The sequence below is a fragment of the Chiloscyllium plagiosum genome, unplaced genomic scaffold (assembly GCF_037043375.1).
Source record: "Chiloscyllium plagiosum isolate Xiang-an unplaced genomic scaffold, Cpla_swu_hap1 HiC_scaffold_13, whole genome shotgun sequence".
Taxonomy (NCBI): domain Eukaryota; kingdom Metazoa; phylum Chordata; class Chondrichthyes; order Orectolobiformes; family Hemiscylliidae; genus Chiloscyllium; species Chiloscyllium plagiosum.
This window is the reverse complement of record NW_028270151.1, coordinates 72,018,431-72,039,641: the sequence shown is the minus strand read 5'-3', so window position 1 is coordinate 72,039,641 and position 21,211 is coordinate 72,018,431. Positions and strand designations below refer to the sequence as shown.

Sequence of the window (21,211 nt, the reverse complement as noted above, 5' to 3'; positions counted from 1 at the left end):
TCCTTTAAGGGAAGAAACTGTCATTCTTACCTGGTTTGGCTTATATGTGACTCCAGACCCAAAGCAATGTGGTTGACTCTTAATTGCCCTCTTAGCAATTAGGGATGGGCAATGAATGCTAACCTACCCAGCGATTACCTCATCTTGTGAATGAATTTTTTAAAATACCGTTAGGTGCAGATAGCAGAATACTTTTTAAAGATCCCATTCTCATCTGCTACTTGTCCCTTTGATGTTTCTGTTCCATTTCCTTCTGATGATGTGACCCAATGTGGACTGCAACTGGTGTCCCAATGAGTGGGAGCAAGTGGTGCACTCACTGGCTTTACAGTAGCCTTCCCAATGCCCAGTACCCCACTGTATTCAAGACTCAACTCAAAGACTGCACAGACTCCTTCAATTTTTTAATCTCTTCCAATAATTTGCTACTCCCAAAACCTCAGCAAGAGTCAGTAGAATGCATTAAACTAGTCAGCGGTAAGCTAGATGATGATGCATTTAGATAACGCTGGTGTGTCTTCCATGCTGCTGAACATGTGTTAAAATGTATGGGTGTATGTGAGGCTGTTAACCAAAGCAATGAGCTCAAAATGACAAGCTAGGCATTAATTAGGGATTAGATGCTGTCTGGAGTTGTGGTACCCTTACTTTGAATACTTTTAGGACATACATTTGAACACCCACAATGTTAAGCTACTTATCATTTACAAGAGGTTGTGATAGTCACTACGGTATGTAATCATTTGGCTCCTAAGGACTACATTGTTGATGATGGCTGTGTGCTGATTCTATGTTGATCATTGCAGTTTTTTAGAAACAAAATGGACTGCAGCTACTTTTAACTGAAGGAAAAGCAAAAGTTCTTTGCACCATTCCCAAAGAAGAACATCTCCCATAAATTTGTACAACACTGAGCATTGCACTTATTCAAAGTTTGTGAGAGGGTTTGTAGCTCGGGTGCTTGTTGTTGTGGTTCTGTTCGCTGAGCCGGGAATTTGTGTAGGTATTTGTAGTGGTTTGAAGCGGCAGATTCAAACCACTACAAATGCTAGAGGAAAGATCACAGAAGCACTCCCAAGCACTGAGGATGTCACCTAGACAGGGGACAAAACATCTACAACACAAATTCCCAGCTCGGCGAACAGAACCACAACATTGCACCTATTAATTCCCTGCAATGGCATCATTTTTGTTTAAGTATCTATTTTAATAATAATGTGCATTTAAATATAATTGCTTGATAATATTTTATGCTTCCCTGTGTATTTTACATTACAGTGATTTGTCAACTTTCTGAGATTGGTTACAACAATCTGTGGATTTTCTGGAGTACACTAGCAAAAGCATAAGATCAGTTTTAAAAGGGTGAGACAGGATTATAACATTGAGCAGTCATTTTTGCCAGAAAAAAAAACTTTGCCCATTCTTCACTTCTCTTCAATTTTCGGTGAAGAAACACATTGGTGAGCAGCAGACCTGTTCGGGTAAAGAATAACATTTAAGACACTGAGTGATTCAGTAAAGACCCCAATTAAAATGCTCATATTCTGCAGTTATGTAGCATTCTACCTGTTGCAACAGGAACAGCAACATAGTCAACAAACAACAGTAATGTATCACTGTGTACTGGGGGAAACTGAGTTTCAATATACTTTTAAACGCGCACAATATTGCTAAGAACATTAGAATTGGTGCTATAGGATAGAACAGATGGTGGTTTACAATGTGTAGGACTTAAACAAGGGATTGTTGAACCACTGTCATTTTAGAACTAAGTATGTTAAATAGCAACCATTAATTCTATATGACTTTCAAATACAGGCAAAACAAATGAAGATCATATCTTGCACGTGTTGCAGTTGGACAATTTTAACATGAAATTGTAGCTCCCCTATTGATATTAGGCAGTCTTGAATCTTATAATAATGGCAGATAAACCAGCATAAAATGAAACTTAGAAGTAAGCATGATTACTCACTTGAGTTGTTTGATCATCTTCTGTACCCATTTTGCTTTGGGGTTGGCACAAATTGGCCCCTTCTGTTTGGTGTAGAATCTAACAAGAAATAAATTACAGTAATTTGCTGAACAAATAAATTGACTGTAGTGTGAAGTTCCCCTTCTAACAGAAATATGAAGATACCTGCTTCATAGAACATAGAACATAGAACATAGAATAATACAGCACAGAACAGGCCCTTCGGCCCACGATGTTGTGCCGAACATTTGTCCTAGCTTAAGCACCCATCCATGTACCTATCCAAGTGTCACTTAAAGGTCACGAATGATTCTGATTCTGCCACTCCCACAGGCAGCGCATTCCATGCCCCCACCACTCTCTGGGTAAAGAACCTACCCCTGACATCCCCCCTATACCTTCCACCCTTCACCTTAAATTTATGTCCCCTTGTAACACTCTGTTGTACCCGGGGAAAAAGTCTCTGACTGTCTACTCTATCTATTCCCCTGATCATCTTATACACCCCTATTAAGTCACCCCTCATCCTTCGCCTTTCCAATGAGAAAAGGCCTAGCACTCTCAACTATTCCTCGTAAGACCTATTCTCCATTCCAGGCAACATCCTGGTAAATCTCCTCTGCACCCTCTCCAAAGCTTCCACATCTTTCCTAAAGTGAGGCGACCAGAACTGCACACAGTACTCCAAATGTGGCCTTACCAAGGTCCTGTACAGCTGCAACATCACCTCACAACTCTTGAATTCAATCCCTCTGCTAATGAACGCTAATACACCATAGGCCTTCTTACAAGTTCTATCCACCTGAGTGGCAACTTTCAAAGAGCTATGAACATATACCCCAAGATCCCTCTGCTCCTCCACCTTATTAAGAACCCTACTGTTAACCCTGTATTCCACATTCTTATTTGTCCTTCCAAAATGGACAACCTCACACTTGACAGGGGTGAACTCCATCTGCCACTCCTCAGCCCAGCTCTGCATCATATCTAAGTCCTTTTGCAGCCAACAACAGCCCTCCTCACTATCCACAACTCCACCAATCTTCGTATCGTCTGCAAATTTACTGACCCACCGTTTGACTCCCTCTTCCAAGCCATTAATAAATATTACAAACAGCAGAGAACCCAGAACTGATCCCTGTGGAACTCCACTTGTAACTGGGCTCCAGGCTGAATATTTACCATCTACCACCACTCTCTGACTTCGACCGGTTAGCCAGTTCTCTATCCAACTGGCCAAATTTCCCACTATCCCATGCCTCCTGACTTTCCGCATAAGCCTACCATGGGGAACCTTATCAAATGCCTTACTAAAATCCATGTACACTACATCCACTGCTCTACCCTCATCCATATGCTTGGTCACCTCCTCAAAGAATTCAATAAGACTTGTAAGGCAAGACCTACCCCTCACAAATCCGTGCTGGCTGTCCCTAATCAAGTAGCGTCTTTCCAGATACTCATAAATCCTATCCCTCAGTACCATTTCCATTACTTTGCCTACCACCGAAATGACACAACATTCACTGAAACAATATATTTCAAAGTAAGTTGTCAATTATAAAGAAAGGACAATTATTTCCAAATGGATTCCTTCTAACTTGTTTTACTAAATCCATCTTGATCAGTAATGCTGGGCAGAATCTTCTCAGCCCCTGAACAATGGCAGCCTTAACATCAAGGTTCAGAAAATTTCATGATCTGGCCAGCAAGGACCTTAAGATCTTAAGACTGTAGGAACAGAAGTAGTCTATTCAGACCATCAAGTCTGCTCCACCATTCAATGAGATCATGGCTTATCTGATCATCCTCACCTTGATTTTTCTACCTTTTCCCCATAACAATTGATTCCCTTACTGATTAAAATATATCTACCGCAGCCTTTAATATTCTTAATGACCAACCTAAGCAGCCTCCTGCAGTAAAAGATTTGGCAGATTCACTGCCCTCAGAGAGGAAATTCCTCCTTACTCTAACTTGAATGAGCAATTCTTTGTTCTGAGGTTATGTCCACTAGTCATAGCCTCCCCCACACAAGGAAACAACTTCCGCCCATCAGGATGCTGAAGAATCTCCTGTGATTCAATTTGATTCAATAAGTCTCTTGATGTCAAGAGCAACAAGTTCCATTTTCCTACTAAGCGTTTAACAACCAGATGATACTTTCACTAGTAAGCAGCAAGAAGCCTTTTTGCATATATCGCTATCTTAAATGGGTGACTGCTACTCTGGCATCATGCCGTCCTGCCCTAGACTCTTACACAAGGGGAAAGAAAGTTCTCTGCATGTACTCTCTCAAGCCTGATCCATACTACTCATCTTCTGCTTATAAGAAAATCTCTTCCCCCCATAGCACCTCCCCCCCACCCCCACCGCCACACACCTAGGATTCACTTGGTGATCTTTCTCTGGAGCCCCTTCAATACCGGTCTATTTTTTCTTAAATAAGGGGACCAAAACTGTTCACAGTATTCTAGGCCTGACTAGCACCTTGTATAACTTTAGCATGACTTTCCTATTTTTATGCTCTATTTCCTTTGAAAGCAAACATTCATTCACCTTCCCTATTACCTGGTAAACTTGGATGCCAGCTTTTTGGGGTTCATGTATGAAGATCCCCAAATCCCTCTGTGTTTCAATTATCTGCAGTCCTTCTCAACTTAAACATTATTCAGCTTCCCTGTTCTTCTGGCCATAGTGTATATCTTTTTTTTCCCACATTATATTCGATTTGCCAAGTTTTTGCCCACTTGCTGGAATTGTGTATATCTCTCCACAGACTCTTTGTGCCAACTGCTCTGAGAATTGACAATAATACATTTGCTTTCCTCATACAAATCATTTATGTATAGTATATATTTGACTAAACGTATTTCACCCCAAATAATTTTGACCCCAGTTTTGATCCCTGCTGCACACCACTAGTTACAGCTTTCCATCCTGAAAATGCCCTTTATTCCAAATGTGTAACATCTATTACTTAGTCAATTATCTATCCATGCAAGTATACTACCCTGACACCATGAGTTCTTATCTTTTTAAGTAGACTTAAATGCCTTTGGAAATCCAAATACATTGCATCTCCTAGTTCTCCCTAATTTAGCCTCTTCAAATAATTCCAGTCAATTTGTCAAGCATAATTTTCCATTTGTGAAGCCATACTGTCTCTGCTTGCTTACAGTATTATTTCTAAATGCTCTGTTATTACAGTCTTTATAATAGACTGTAATATTTTCCCAATTTCCAGTAAATAAGAATACTTGGAAAATTACTACCAATGCATCTACAATATTTGTAGCTGCTTCCTTTAGTATTTTAGGATGAAATCAATCAGGTTCAGGTGATGTACCAACCCTTTCCCCATTAGTTTCCCTATCATTGTTTCTCTCATGATGATTTATGATATTTGTTTCCTCCTTTTGTAACATTGTTTAGTATTTTTGGAATCCTATTAACTTCTTCTACTCTGAAGATTAACATAAAATATTTATTCAGCTTCTTTGTCATTACTATTTGTCCAGTCTCATTCTGTAAGGGGCCTATGTCCATTTGGCTTCTCTCTTCCTTTTATATATTTAAAAAAGGTCTTATTGTCTATTTTTATATTATTTGTTCATTAATTTTCATTGGTCAACTTTTGTTGGCTTTTAATGCTTTTCCAATCCTCTGGTTTACAAATAATCTTTGTCAGAGTTTTTTGTTTCATCTCTTAATTAGATATTATTCATAATTTCCTAAATTACCAGTGGAGTGCCACAAGGATTGGTGCTGGGTCCACTACTTTTTGTCATTTACATAAATGATTTGGTTGCGAGCATAAGAGGTACAGTTAGTAAGTTTGCAGATAACACCAAAATTGGAGGTGTAGTGGACAGAGAAGAGGGTTACCTCAGATTACAACAGAATCTTGACCAGATGGGCCAATGGGCTGAGAAGTGGCAGATGGAGTTTAATTCAGATAAATGCGAGATGCTGCATCTTGGGAAAGCAAATCTTAGCAGGACTTATACACTTAATGGTAAGGTCCGAGGGAGTGTTGCTGAACAAATAGACCTTGGAGTGCAGGTTCATAGCTCCTTGAAAGTGGAGTCGCAGGTAGATAGGATAGTGAAGAAGGCGTTTGGTATGCTTTCCTTTATTGGTCAGAGTATTGAGTACAGGAGTTGGGAGGTCATGTTGCAGCTGTACAGGACATTGGTTAGGCTACTGTTGGAATATTGAGTGCAATTCTGGTCTCCTTCCTATTGGAAAGATGTTGTGAAACTTGAAAGGATTCAGAAAAGATTTACAAGGATGTTGCCAGGGTTGGAGGATTTGAGCTACAGGGAGAGGCTGAACAGGCTGGGGCTGTTTTCTCTGGAGCATTGGAGACTGAGGGGTGACCTTATAGAGGTTTACAAAATCATGAGGGGCATGGATAGGGTAAATAGGCAAAGTCTTTTCCCTGGGTTGGGGGAGAACAGAACTAGAGGGCATAGGTTTAGGGTCAGAGGGGAAAGCTATAAAGGAGACCTTCGGGGCAACGTTTTCACACAGAGGGTGGTATGTGTATGAAATAAGCTGCCAGAGGAAGTGGTGGAGGCTGGTACAATTGCAACATTTAAGAGGGTATATGAATAGGAAGGTTTGGAGGGATATGGGCCGTGTAGTTGCAGGTGGGACTAGATTGGGTTGGGATATCTGTTTGGCATGGACGGGTTGGATCAAAGGGTCTGTTTCCATGCTGTACATCTCTATGACTCTAACCATATCTCTGAACAGGTTGATCAGAAAATATCAGTGTAAGGCATGATGCAGCACATAAAATCAGACACCGAGGTACAATTGTTCCATTCTCCAGAATCTCCAGCATAGCCATCCTAAGTCAAATCAAGAAATTGCTTGAATATCATCAGATGTGGTCGAGATAACTGAGTACCACATGGACTGCGTATTTAGACACTGAATTAATACAGAGATTGCTTTTCTCTTATTTAATAAATGAAAATTATTAAAGATCAAAATCATGATAATTACCAAAAGCTTCCTAGATTTCTTTTCTGCAAACATCTGTAGGCAGCTTTTCAGAAACCACACAGCCACTGTTGCCTTCAAAATGCTTGGTGTTTACAAAAGCACCATGAGTTCAAATTAAAGGTTTGAGTGCTATTTGTAAAACATTTGAGCACTGTGGGTGCAGTTTATATTGTTGTTACGAACATATGAAAATATAAGGATTTATGAAACAATAAGAAGCCACTTAACCCAACAATTTAGCAGCTTTTAGTAGATTGTGTGCAATTCAGTTTTATGGAAGCTACTTGGTATCTATCCATGATCCTCCAACTATTTTGATGAAAACAAAACTTACTTTGTTCCCCAGAGATTAGCGTGCTATGATTTAACTTGATTGCATATTATAGTGCAGACAATTTGCTTCTGTAAAGTGTACCTACATGACAGCTTTTACACAAGGCTTTGACATCGGCTGAATCCTGTAACTTGTGATGGTAAAAGAACCTTTCTTTGAGGATACAGACTTGCAGCAGTTGACGGGAATTCTGCCTGGACGTCGAACTGTAAAGGAAGAGAGAGAGAGACCTAGAATTAGCACATCCTCAAGAGAAAGCACCAACTTATTTTTAAGCTTTGATTTTTATCAGGCAACATACTTCTCTCAGAAACAGCAAGACAATCCTTTCAAAAACTCAGTTCTTAAAGAGAAAAAAAACAAAACAGCTTAAAACATTTCAATTTTCAACCAACTTACAAGAGCCAGTAGTCAAGGTAATAAAGCCAAGTATCATAAAGAACAAAACAAGATGAAAAGGTCCCCTGTTTAACATAAGGTGCATCTTAAACATACAGATGTCAGTTATGTGTATGAAAGAGTCTTAAAGATTGAAAAATGTTACAATTTATAAAACCCTCAGCTTATGTCCATATCTGAAAATAGTATCGGAAACTGCACAAAGGAAACAAAGCATCAGTTTAGTGTCATACCTATGTGTTTATTTTTACTGTTGCTTAGTGTTGGGGAGATTTCACTGGGGTGTTTAATGTAGGGCTAGGGAGGGTGACACTTCCAGCCCTGAAATGGTTAACAACAGCCAAGCGAGCTGCTGCAGGTGACTGCATGACTGCTGGAGCTTGTAAGGGATATGCATAATGTTAATTAAATCTTGGAGCCTGTAAATACCAGCCAGTATCAATTGCCCCATCGAAACTCGGGATTAATAAAGAAACCGATCGGAATCTGTAACTGTTAGACAAGTGTGAATTGCTTTATCGGAACCTGTAACTATTGAGTGTGAATGGCTCTATTTAAGTCTAAAGTTGATAAGTGTAATTGACAATTTAGTTAAACTGAAACTATTGAAAATGGCTAGCCTGTCAGACGCATAGTAATTCCTTGAAACAATGAACTATTGAATACGGGATCGGAACCGCTCCCGGGGATGGCTGAGCCATTGTCAAGCACAGCAGGAGCTGGACAGGCACTTCGATGCGGCCAATAGGAGGACGGATCCCCAGCGCGCGCAGATGAATGGACCAATGGGGAAGGCGAACTGACCGGGGACTCCAGGCAGCGCGAAGTATAATTGTGTCAAGTTTGAACGGGAAGACAGAACGCCTTCTCCAACGAATGCATGCTTGTAGATTCGTTGTACCAGTTAAGATTCTGTGAATAAACTGCTGTCTGCGTCTAACCATAGTTGCCAGTGTGAGTCTCTCCTTCCGAAAGAACACGCAAAGACGGGACCCCGCGGGTCCGTCTTAACATTTGGTGACCCGGAAGCGGGAAGGAAAAGAGACAACGGCAAGTTGGCGGATCAGGGAGCAGACAACCTTCGGCCGAAGTTTTCTAAAGGTGGGGAAGCGCCTGTTAAATCTAAGGCTTCCAGTAGTTAGATTTTCTCTCAGTTTTTTGTCTGCTCTCCGACCCTCACCAACCCAAAAAAACCTGATCAATTTGACAGCAGCATCGCAGAGTCCTGACTGGTAAGCTTTTACTAACCTTTTGACTTACCGAGAGTGTTTATTACACTAGCGCAGCTTTCGGAGCCGGAGCGCATGTATTTTTTACCTGAATCCCTAGCGCAGCTTTCGGAGCCGGAGCGCATATATGTTTTTTACCTGAATCACTAGCGCAGCTTTCGGAGCCGGAGCGCATGTGTTTTTCCCTGAATCCCTAGCGCAGCTTTCGGAGCCGGAGCGCATATATGTTTTTTACCTGAATCACTAGCGCAGCTTTCGGAGCCGGAGCGCATGTGTTTTTTCCCTGAATCCCTAGCGCAGCTTTCGGAGCCGGAGCGCATATATGTTTTTTACCTGAATCCCTAGCGCAGCTTTCGGAGCCGGAGCGCATGTGTTTTTTCCCTGAATCCCTAGCGCAGCTTTCGGAGCCGGAGCGCATGTGTTTTTTCCCTGAATCACTAGCGCAGCTTTCAGAGCCGGAGCGCATATATGTTTTTTACCTGAATCACTAGCGCAGCTTTCGGAGCCAGAGCGCATGTGTTTTTTCCCTGAATCCCTAGCGCAGCTTTCGGAGCCGGAGCGCATGTGTTTTTTCCCTGAATCCCTAGCGCAGCTTTCGGAGCCGGAGCGCATATGTTTTTTACCTGAATCCCTAGCGCAGCTTTCGGAGCCGGAGCGCATATATGTTTTTTCCCTGAGTCCCTAGCGCAGCTTTCGGAGCCGGAGCGCATATCTGTTTTGCCCGATTTTGCAGATAGTTCTGCCTGACGATTACCTGACGTTACCTACCTGAGCGCTGACCATATTCGACTTCCTGGATCCATGTTACTGAGCACTTAAACCTGACGGATTTTTGGTTTGTATATATTTGTTGTGACCACCGAACATACCCGGGGTGACAGAGGTCGGAGCTCTTCTGAAGAGGGTTTAACCGTACTAACGTCTACCTTAGACCGGTTGTTAAGAGCAGAGATCTGCCACGCGAAGGTCAGGCTTTGAAAGACTTACTGTTCTTGAAGCGGTTCCCTTCAGGGGAGATCCGACATGGGGGACCTGAATTTCGGACCACCTAAGTTGACTCACCTCAGGACAGCACGTCCCGGAGTGCCCTGGTGGCACTGCAGGGACGGTGGGGACATGCCTATTCACAGTCAGTTACTGCTGGATAGCGTAGCCCTGCATAAGGAAAAGTTGGACCTGGTGATTGCCCAAGCACCAGAACAAAAGGGAATTATCCTGACAAGATTGAGGGAAACATTTAAAAATCCCACATTAATGATCAAGATTCTGGACGGTCTCTGCAGGTCACCACATTATTTGGCTCTCCAAACAATTGTGCTAGGCAAGCCCCCCGCTGGGTGGGCACCCCCGAGCACTGATAGCTCCCGGGAATGGAAAACAAAAATGGTTGTGACCTTTACCCCGCAGTGGCGATACAGACCGGTTTGTTCCCCTAATGGCCCAACTGTTTCGGACGGTCTTACCCGGGAGCTAGACTATTTGGCCGCAAATGTTACTTTACCCGCTGATGCATACACTGGCGAGTCCACCCCTGTCCCGAAAACCCCCGACTCGCGGCCACCAACCGGGGAGATATTGGGGGAGATCAGGGCCCAGTTAAGGGAGAATAATACTGCTATGGAGGCTAAACGAAAGGTCCGTAACCTAGAGAATAGTCTCAAGCTGTGGCGGGTTAAGAACTGGTTCCCTAAGGATGACCAACCCTTCTTTACGACAAGCGAATTTGATGCCTTCCAAGCTAAAGTCCAAACCTTCTTGCGGGAGGGGAAAGGGGATACCAAGAGAGGGTTTTTTAATTTAGTCAAATCTTCCAATAAAAAGGAGGATGGAGATGTTTACTTGCGGGAGTTTCTGATACGCTTCCAAAGCCACTTACCGATTTCACCTATTCACACACCAGTATTGGATGAGCAGGGTCCTGTCCCGGAATGTGAGCCTGAGTGGTCTCTGAGCCAAACTCCAATTTACCCCCCCACCCCCTACACTTCTCCTGTGGCCGTGCCGACCCAAGGTGCCAACCACGAGGGAAGTCCGCCACCCCCTTACACCAGCCCACAGTCAGGATCACCCGCTCCCGGTGCATCGCCCGCGGCCCCGCTTGCGGACACCAGGGCACCACTGTGTCCGCTCCAACCGCATTGCGAAGGGCCAACCATACAGGCGCCTGTTGTCAAAGTTCTAGGGGGAAATATCGCGTATGAGGACCCGGTCCGAGACCGTGTAACAGAGCAACTGGAGAGTGTGCTCAATAAGCATGAGCAGAAACTAAACGCCCTCACTGACATGGTCGCAGCCGGGATGGGGATGGTAAAGGCAGGGGGCAGTCTGTGTCGGATCGGCCAGCCGGACGGCATCCCACAGAGATGGGAAGTACAGGACGTAGAGGTACAAGGGGAGGGGTGCTGCCCCGTGCTGGGACAGGATGGCTCCCATGCCCCAAAGTTTCCTTCCCTGGGAAGACATGACAAATTGGCTTCAATGAATGGCCAGTCCGCCAAGTCTGAACAGGCACCCCGGGGAATTCAAAAATCCCGGCGGGACAGTAAGCCCTTTGCTGCGGAAGGGGACACTTTAATTGTTACGGGAGCTCGCCTCCAGAACAAGCTTGTGAAGGGAGGGAGCAAGTATGACTCCCAGCTAGATACCACCTCCTCGGGGGACGAGGGGGAGATTATTGGGGATTTTGATAAGGGGTCCTACACATCACTCCCACTGCCCCACGGCAGCCCAATGCAGGGGACTTTCGCCACTATGCCGCCCGTTCAAGCGCCTCTTCTCGCCACTGGTATGGGGGTAGAGAAGTACGTCCCCTGGTCACGGACAGACCTAGACGCCCTGCTCAGGAGGCTTCCTCCGATTGCCAACGGGGCGTCTGCCTGGATAGCGACTTTCGAGAGGGAGACCTGTCATGAGAAACTAGCGCTGGCGGATTTTAGAACCATAATGGTACGCATCCGAGCAGAGGAGGCGCTGATCAGGGCAGAAAGACTAGCTAGGTGTTCCAGGTCAGATGAAACTGTCTCATTTGGCCTCTACTGAAATTTAATCTGGCGGTCCCTGCGGGACAGCTTCCCCACTACTCTCTCGCTGGACGCGTTGGGGACCCTCAGACTAAAGGACGCGGAGGACGTACATGAATACCTGGGGAGGGCCTGGGACCTATGGCAGGCTGGGACAGGTGAAAGGCCAGATAGCTCTCCCTTGGCAATAGCACATTTCCGGAGGGGGGTGACCGAGGGACTCCCTGCACCAGTGCAGAGCAAATTGAAAGACCTGGTGGGGGTGGATTCGACAAAGGAGGACATATGGAGGAAACAGGTACATCACTATCTGAACAGGCACCGTACATCGGAAAAGATGAAAGCCGAAGGGCAGGCCTCCAAGACGACTATACAGATCTTAGAGCAGTTTGGGATGATTTGTTAATTGCCAGTGAAACTGACACCCAAAATTTGGAGGCGGTCCGCACCTTGCTGGACACCCTTGTGGCAGCCGGTTTTAAAGTAAAACGGGAAAAGTGCCAGATAGCCCGAAAATCAGTATCCTTTATGGGACGGATAGTGGGAAAAGGGGGCACCACACTTTCAAGAGCGCACAGGGAAGCAATCCTCTCCTACGGCACCCCTATAACGGTACAGGACTTGATGGCCTTCCTGGGGTTATGTGGGTATTCTCGCACCTACGTCCCTGACTTTGTGACTATGACATCCCCACTCAGGGAAATGATCATGGAGGTTGGGGCAAAGAGGCTCAAGAGTCAGTTGCGATGGAACGCGGAGAGAGAGAAATCATTCAAGGAGGTGAAGCAAGCTTTGGGAGCAGCGGCCACGCTAGCGCACCCAGACTATAAGAAAGGTTTCCACCTGGACGTGGGAGAGACTGGGGGATAGTAAACGCCGTCCTCTACCAAAAGGACCAAGGCTGCAGGAGAGTGCTGGGGTATTACAGCTGCCGTTTAGAGCCCATTGAGACAGGACAGCCAGGCTGTGCCAGATTTGTGGCAGCAGTAACGAAAGCAGTCAACAACACATCTAGTACTCTGCCATCCCTTGACTATTCACACAGATCACAGCATAGGAGCCTTTCTGGCCTCCAACTCATTCAGCTTTTCAGCTGGGCGGCAGGTTAGAATTGAGAATGCCCTTCTGTCTCCGCACATTACGTTTGCATCCGATAGGGGGAGTACTAGGAATATGATGGTGGGAGTGAATGGGGGATCCTTGAAGCCCCACGACTGTGTGGCCAGAGTAGCTGAGGAGAGGAGGATACGTGAGGGGTTGCACACAGAACCCCCGGCCGAGGCAGGCTGGGACCTGTACACCGATGGCAGCAGCCATCGGGAAGCAGGCGGCGTACGAGCCTCGTATGCCGTGGTCAGAGATTCAGGGGGGGTATACGACACCATCGAGTCTGGGGGAATCCCACAGCCTGCATCTGCACAGCCAGCAGAGATTACAGCCCTGACAAGGGCATTAGAACTGAGTGAGGGACGCCGAGTTTACATCTTCACTGACTCCAATTATGCATGGACCACAGTCCACGTAGGGGGCACAGCATGGGTTAGACGTGGTTTTAAAACCAGCACGGGGAGGCCGGTAAAACACGACCAGAGTTCGCGACGGTTGCTCCAGGCAATGCATCGTCCAAGGGAAGTGGCAGTAGTGGAAGTGCAAGGGCACTCTGCCTTACGTACCAGGGAAGCGCTGGGAAATGATGCAGCTGACAGGGCAGCCAAGCTCGCAGTACAGATGGTCACCCTGAGGTCATGGAGATTACACCCTCCATGAGCCCCCGCCTGGGCTCGCCTCTCTGACCCGACACAGACGGGCTGTTGACCCACTGTTGGATTTCAAGAATTCAGATGGGGACTGGATTGATGCTATTGGGCAGGCCAGAAATATCCCGACGAATACAAGCTGGTGGATGAGATTGATGCGGGTTTTGAAAGTTTTCCCTTTTGTTTTTTCTCTCGCCATTTTCCCGATCACGGTTAATAAAAACGTTAACAGAATCAACCTCCTCCACTACAATATGCAGAGGCTTACCAACCTAACTCGGGATGCAGTTGACGCCATCCATGAACAGCTTGCACAGTCCTCCCTCATGACCTTACAAAATAGGATGGCTTTGGACATGTTACTTGCTGAAAAGGGAGGTGTTTGTGCACTGTTTGGGACCATGTGCTGTACAGCTATATCAAACAACAAGGGCCCAGATGGCAAACTCACTAAGACCCTGGTGAAGCTCCGAGCCCTAGCTGCTGAGCTGAAGCACCAATCGGGGGTAAAAAATCCAGTCGTCGACTGGCTGAATGCCACTTTTGGGAGATGGGGGACTCTGCTGGGGCAGCTGGCCATGGGGGTATGCATCTCAGTGGCCATTCTTGTCACTTGCCGGTGTTGCTGCATTCCGTGTATCAGGACACTGGTAACACGCACTATTGATCGTGCCCTATCAGGAACAGATGCCTCCTCGCCCGCATACCAGGCGGTGATGCTGGACCGGCCTCCAGCTGAAACTGCCCAGCGAGAGGGTACGCTCCAAAACCCGCACATGTTACGTGCGACATCACGGGTAATGAGTCGCAAGACTATCTACGATTTTCCCCTGTAACCCTAGTGCCCGATTCCCTCACTTTCACCCGGGTGTGGGTACTGTATTCCACAGACCCCGGGCTGTGTCATCTGTCCGTTTAAATCGGGAACTCACCCGGCTTTTACCTCAAAGGGCCCTTGCTGTCTACACGGCCGACGGCCTGTGGTGAAATTGCTAGAGTTCTAGGTAATCACTTTTCAAGTGCCTTTAATATGTTTACACAGCTGGCGGGCTGCGGGGGGGGGGGACTCCTGCTGATTCGAGTACTTAAATCCTAGAAAGTTTACTCAGCTGACAGCCGGATTGCCTCTGCGTGGGGGTAATTACAAGTGACGGGATACTTGCGGTTTATAATGATTTTTTTTCCTTTCTCTCTTGGATAGAAACAGATGCTGTAGTTTGCGTGCATGTCCGTTCCCGGTAGACGGGGGACTATCATTAATGTACGGCAATTCACACTGCTCACGGTGACAGGTCTATTTCAGGTTCGTCTATTTCCATAGGGTACGGGGTTCCAATAGGTGTGCTTATGCTTTTTGTTCCCTACTACTACCCAATACTATCCCTTCTCCCTCAGTGTAACATCTGCTGTTCAAAAAATATAATAAACCCCTTCCATGTTATTTTTGCCCACCTACATTGGCAGCACTTTGACTTATATTGTACGCTGCAGGCAGGGGCCGGGAAGTACTGTATGCCCCGGGATTCAACTGCTGATCACACCAGTGACTACTACACTGCAATCGGAGGTTCTACGTGGGTTTTGATCGGGTTGCCACTGCCCGTCTCTGTCCTCAGCGGCACCTGGATGGAGGTTGCTGTCCGTTACTGACTGGAGGTTATCCAGTGGCAGAAGAGTCTCCTCGGGCACGGGTCAGCCTGGCACAGGTGCAATTGTGCTGTGCACTCGGAGGAGATTGCCTCCGACCACATGGCCTGCAGTACATATATCAGACGCCTGGACGGGCCTGCAGGCCTGTGGACCATTCTGGCCGGCGGGAAGGCCGGGGCACAGTACACTGTTCCAATGGGTTTCCGGTCGCTGGCGTATACCTGACTGCGGGCAGTATGCCCTTACACCTTCTCGTTTGTTTTAAGAGGAAACACGAGACAAAACACACACCACCGTAGTGGATGGGCATTTACACTTGGGACTTCTTTTTTGAACAGCAGACGTGGCACCCTATGTAGTTTACTTTCCCCCTTCCGGCCCTCTTACGTTCGTTACTGTTTACATGAGTTGGTGTGGCCTCAGTAGAGGCCAAAGGAGGGAATATTGGGGAGATTTCACTGGGGTGTTTAATGTAGGGCTAGGGAGGGTGACACTTCCAGCCCTGAAATGGTTAACAACAGCCAAGCGAGCTGCTGCAGGCGACTGCATGACTACCTGGCTGGAGCTTGTAAGGGATATGCATAATGTTAATTAAATCTTGGAGCCTGTAAATACCAGCCAGTATCAATTGCCCCATCGAAACTCGGGATTAATAAAGAAACCGATCGGAATCTGTAACTGTTAGACAAGTGTGAATTGCTTTATCGGAACCTGTAACTATTGAGTGTGAATGGCTCTATTTAAGTCTAAAGTTGATAAGTGTAATTGACAATTTAGTTAAACTGAAACTATTGAAAATGGCTAGCCTGTCAGACGCATAGTAATTCCTTGAAACAATGAACTATTGAATACAGGATCGGAACCGCTCCCGGGGATGGCTGAGCCATTGTCAAGCACAGCAGGAGCTGGACAGGCACTTCGATGCGGCCAATAGGAGGACGGATCCCCAGCGCGCGCAGATGAATGGACCAATGGGGAAGGCAAACTGGCCGGGGACTCCAGGCAGCAAGTTTGAACGGGAAGACAGAACGCCTTCTCCAACGAATGCATGCTTGTAGATTCGTTGTACCAGTTCAGATTCTGTGAATAAACTGCTGTCTGTGTCTAACCATAGTTGCCAGTGTGAGTCTCTCCTTCCGAAAGAACACGCAAAGACGGGACCCCGCGGGTCCGTCTTAACATTAGTAAGTTAATTTATAGACGTCTGGGAGAACTACTAGGTAGATATTAAATAGTTGATATTTCTGATCTGGTACAGAAGAGGGCATAAATTGTGGGAAAAAAACAAATTTGAACTTGGGAGAATGTATTCAAGGAGAAAGTGAGGACTGCAGATGCTGGAGAAGTCAGAGTCGAAATTGGCGGCGGTGGAAAAGCACAGCAGGTCAGGCAGCTTCCGAGGAGCAGGAGAGTCAATGTTTCAGGCATAAGCCCTTCATCAGGAATGTGAAGGGGGAAGGAGGCTGAGAGATAAATAGGGGTTTAGAGGTGGGGCTGGGGGAAGGTAGTTGGGAAGGCAATAGGTGGATGCAGGTGCGGGGTAATTGTGATAGGTCATGAGGAGGGTGGAGTGGATAGGTGGGAAGGAAGGTGGACAGGTAGGATGGGGTCAAGAGGGCAGTGCAGAGTTAGAGGATTAGATCTGGGATGAGGTGGGTGGAGGGGAGACTTGGAAACTACTGAAGTCAATGTAGACACCATGTGGTTGAAGGGTCCCATGGCAGAAGATGAGGTGTTCTTCCTCCAGTCTTCGGGTGGCTTTGATTTGGTGGTGGAAGAGGCCCAGAACCTTCATGTCCTTGGGGGAGTAAAAGGGAGATTTGAAGTGCATTCAAGCTTAGTTAAGGTAATTGATTAATTCTTTTACCTTTAAGTTCATGGAAATTAATAACTATTTTAGAAATCCATTTGTGGTGATCATTTCTCATTGCTTGAATTTAGCTCTGCAACCACAGCTTTTCTTAGCACTAATTGATTTATACATGACACAACAACAACATACATTTATATTGTGCCTTTAACTTAATAAACTCCATGATAGTACCATGGTTACCATTAGTGAGGTTAGCTTTTAGAGCATAAGAACTAGGAGCAGGAGTAGACCATCTGGCCCTTCAAGCCTGCTCAGCCATTCAACAGGATCATAGCTTTTTGTAGCTTCAGCTCCACTTACCCACCCTTTCGCTATAACCCTTAATTTCTTTATTTTAAAAACATTATCTATCTTATCTTTAAAAACATTTCCTGGGGAAGCCTCAACCACTTCACTGGGCAGGGAATTCCATAGATTCACAACCCTCTGGGTGAAGGTGTTCCTTCTCAATTCAGTCCTAAATCTGCTCCTCCCAATTTTGAGGCTGTGCCCTCTTGTTCCAATTTCACCTGCCAGTGGAAACAACCTCCCTGCTTCTTTCTTATCTGTTCCCTTCATGATTTTATATGTTTCTATAAGATCTCCCCTCATTCTTCTAAATTCCAATGAATATAAACCCAATGTACTCAGTCTCTCCTCATAAGACAACCCCCCCAACTCTGGGAATCAACCTAGTGAACCTCCTCTGCACCCCCTCCGGTGCCAGTACATCCTTTCTCAAGTAAGGAGGCCAAAACTGCACGTGGTGCTCCAGGTGTGGCCTCACCAGCACCCTGTACAGCTGCAACATAACCTCCCTGCATTTAAACTCAATCCCTATCGCAATGAAGGACAAAATTCCATTTGCCTTCTTAATTACCTGTTGTACTGCAAACCAACCTTCTATGATTCATGCACAAGGACACCCTGGTCCCTCTGCACAGCAGCATGCCTCAATTTCTTACCATTCAAGTAATCATCTTTTTTACTGTTATCCCTACTGCAAGGGATGATTTCACATTTATTAACACTACTCCATCTACCAGACCTTTGCCCATTCACTTTAATTATCTATATCCCTTTGCAAAATTTCACAGTCCTCTGCACACTTTGCTCTATCTCAGAGTCATCTGCAAACTTTGACACATTACATGTGGTCCCCAACCCCAAAACATCTATGTAAATTGTGAATAATTGTGGTCCCAACACTGGTTCCTGAGGCACACCACTAATCACTGATTGCCAACCACAAAAGCACTCATTTATTCCCATTCTTTGCTTCTTGTAAGTTAACCAATCCTCTATCCATGCTAATACATTTACCCAAAATGCCTTGCATCTTTATCTTATGCAGAAGCCTTTTGTGCGGCATCTCATCAAATGCCTTTTGGAATTCTAGATACACCACATCTACTGGGTCCCCATTGTCCACCATGTTCGAATTGTCTTCATAGAATTCCAAAAGATTAGTTGAGTATGACCTGCCATCTCTTTTAGCATCCTGGGATACATTCCATCAGGGCCAGGAGATTTGTCTACCTTTAGGTCCATTAGAATCAAGGTTAGAGTGGTGCTGGAAAAGCACAGCAGGTCAGGCAGCATCCGAGGAACAGGAAAATTGAATTTCGGGCAAAAGCTCTTCATCAGGATGATGATGAAGGGCTTTTGCCTAAAACGTCGATTTTCCTGCTCCTCGGATGATACCTGACCAGCTATGCTTTTCCAGCATCACTCTAATCTTGACTCTAATCTCCAGCATCTACAGTACCCACTTCTGCCATTAGCTCCATTTGCTTGCCCAACATTACCTCATTTGTACTAATGACTTTCCAGATCCTCACCTACCTTTGTCTCTTTGTCAAGTACTGGTATGTTATTCGTGTCCTCCACTGTGAAGACCGACACAAAATATCTGTTCAATGCCTTGGCCTTTCCCTCATATCCCATTACTAAATCCCCCTTCTCGTCCTCGAAAGGACCAATGTTTACTATAGCCACTCTTTTTGGGGGTTTTATATATTTATAGAAACCTTTGCTGTCTGTCTTTATGATTAGATTACTTAGATTAGATTAGATTACTTACAGTGTGGAAACAGGCCCTTCGGCCCAACAAGTCCACAGCGACCCGCCGAAGCGCAACCCACCTAGACCCCATTCCCCTACATTTACCCCTTCACCTAACACTACGACCAATTTAGCATGGCCAAGTCACCTAACCTGCACATTTTTGGACTGGAGCACCCAGAGGAAACCCACACAGACACAGATTTCTCATAATCTATCTAACTTTTCTTTATACTTTTTTTTGTGGCTTTCTGTTGACCTTTAAAGCTTTCACAATCTTCCAGTTTGCCACTGATCTTGACCACTTTGTATGCCATTTCTTTCAATTTGATCGCCTCCCTTATTTCCTCAGACATCCATGACAGATTATCCCTGTTCTTACAGTCCTTCCTTTTCACTGGTATATACTTTGAGCACTTTGAGAAATTGCTTTGAAAGTTCTCCACTGTTCATTAACTGTCCCACCATAAAGTCTTTGCTTCCAGCCTACTTTAGCCAACTCCTCCCTCATCCTATTGGAGTCTCCCTTGTTGAAGCATAGGACCCTGGTATTGGATTTTATCTACACACTCTCAATCTATATTCGAAATTGATAGCTCCTTCCAAGAGGATCCCTAACTTTTACATCATTAATTATTCCCATCTCATTACACAGGACTAGGTAGAGGAGAGCTTGCTCCCTCGTCGGTTCCATTACATACTGTTCAAGAAAACTATCACGGATACATTCAATGAACTCCTCCTCAAGGTGTTTAATTCCAGATTTAATTAATTAATTAATTTCTAAAATTTAAACCATGTTCCTGGCCTCTGTTTACAAGTGCGCTGTGTTGTCACGATAGATCAAACCCCAAAATACCATGAATTCCAAAATTTGGTTTTTAATAGGAGACTTCCACAGATTAAAAAACAGACTGCAAATATACCTCCAGTGCTGTTTCACAAAGTCCTATGTGGGATCCATGGAATGTTGCACCTGTAACCTGTCTAGGAAACTTTAAACAAAAAGAGAATCATAACAGGAAGCGATAACAGAGGAGCTGACGATCTTCCCTACTCTCAGCAGAAAGCCACTGCATATTTTTGGTGTTTTAATTTTTCAGGAATATATAAATCAAAATATTTGTGTGCACTGGTGAAAGAAAGTCTGCTAGTGAACTGGGGTATTCTTGTGTACTAACTTGAGTTTAATCACTAGTGTATGAAGAACACAGTCAAAGAATTTTCACGAGTCACCCCTGCAGTGCATGTAAAAGGCACTTAACATCCTGAGGACTAGAAGCCAACTAACTAACATGCCAATCAGAAGGAAACAGGACAAAAAGAGTTTCTTGTTCTGAGTATGCCAACTCACCACTATCAAATGGAAGCAGCACAAAAGGATTTCAACTAACTGCAAAGACAAGAATCCCAAACTAAACTGTTCAAATACCAACATTCTCATATTTACTCTTCACAGAATACCCAAAGAGACTAATCCATATACCTTTTAACTTGTATCTATTTTTAGACTCACTTATTATGCATAAACTGTCTGTACGTATGCTGTGTTATTAATTCTTTTATATATTTACTTAATAATAAACTTTGGTTAACTCAAGAAAGCCAAGTTGAAATGGTTTCTTTTAAAACATACATTCAATTTGTCTATGAGAAAAGCACCAGAAGGGAGGGATCCTTTTCAATAAAACTTGTTATGAACAACTGACAGGGCAAGTGAATAAAGAAGGGGACCTCCTCATTTAGAAGCTTAATGATTTGGTGTGACCTACATGGAACTGTAACAACTTGGGGAATATCAATTATGAGCAGCATTTATTCAACATCTAAGGTCAAGCAAAGAGGGAGGTTATTGATCAGTATGTGATTGCACTAATATATCTTGTTGGATTAAATACATTTGGACAACTGA

At 44.9% G+C, this 21,211-nt stretch overlaps 1 protein-coding gene across 1 annotated transcript in view; it reads right to left on the bottom strand.

Annotated features, from left to right (window-relative positions):
* Positions 1-1,156: 1,156 nt before the first annotated feature.
* LOC148148338 (monocyte chemotactic protein 1B-like) overlaps positions 1,157-21,211 on the bottom strand; it is a 104,061-nt gene continuing 84,006 nt past the window's right edge. The window contains exons 2-4 of the mRNA XM_087993260.1: positions 7,414-7,534; positions 1,979-2,056; positions 1,157-1,476 (exon numbers count right to left, since the gene is read on the bottom strand). Coding sequence (XP_087849386.1) covers positions 1,428-1,476; positions 1,979-2,056; positions 7,414-7,534 — 248 coding nt within the window. The 3' untranslated portion in view covers positions 1,157-1,427. The remainder of the gene's footprint in view (positions 1,477-1,978; positions 2,057-7,413; positions 7,535-21,211) is intronic.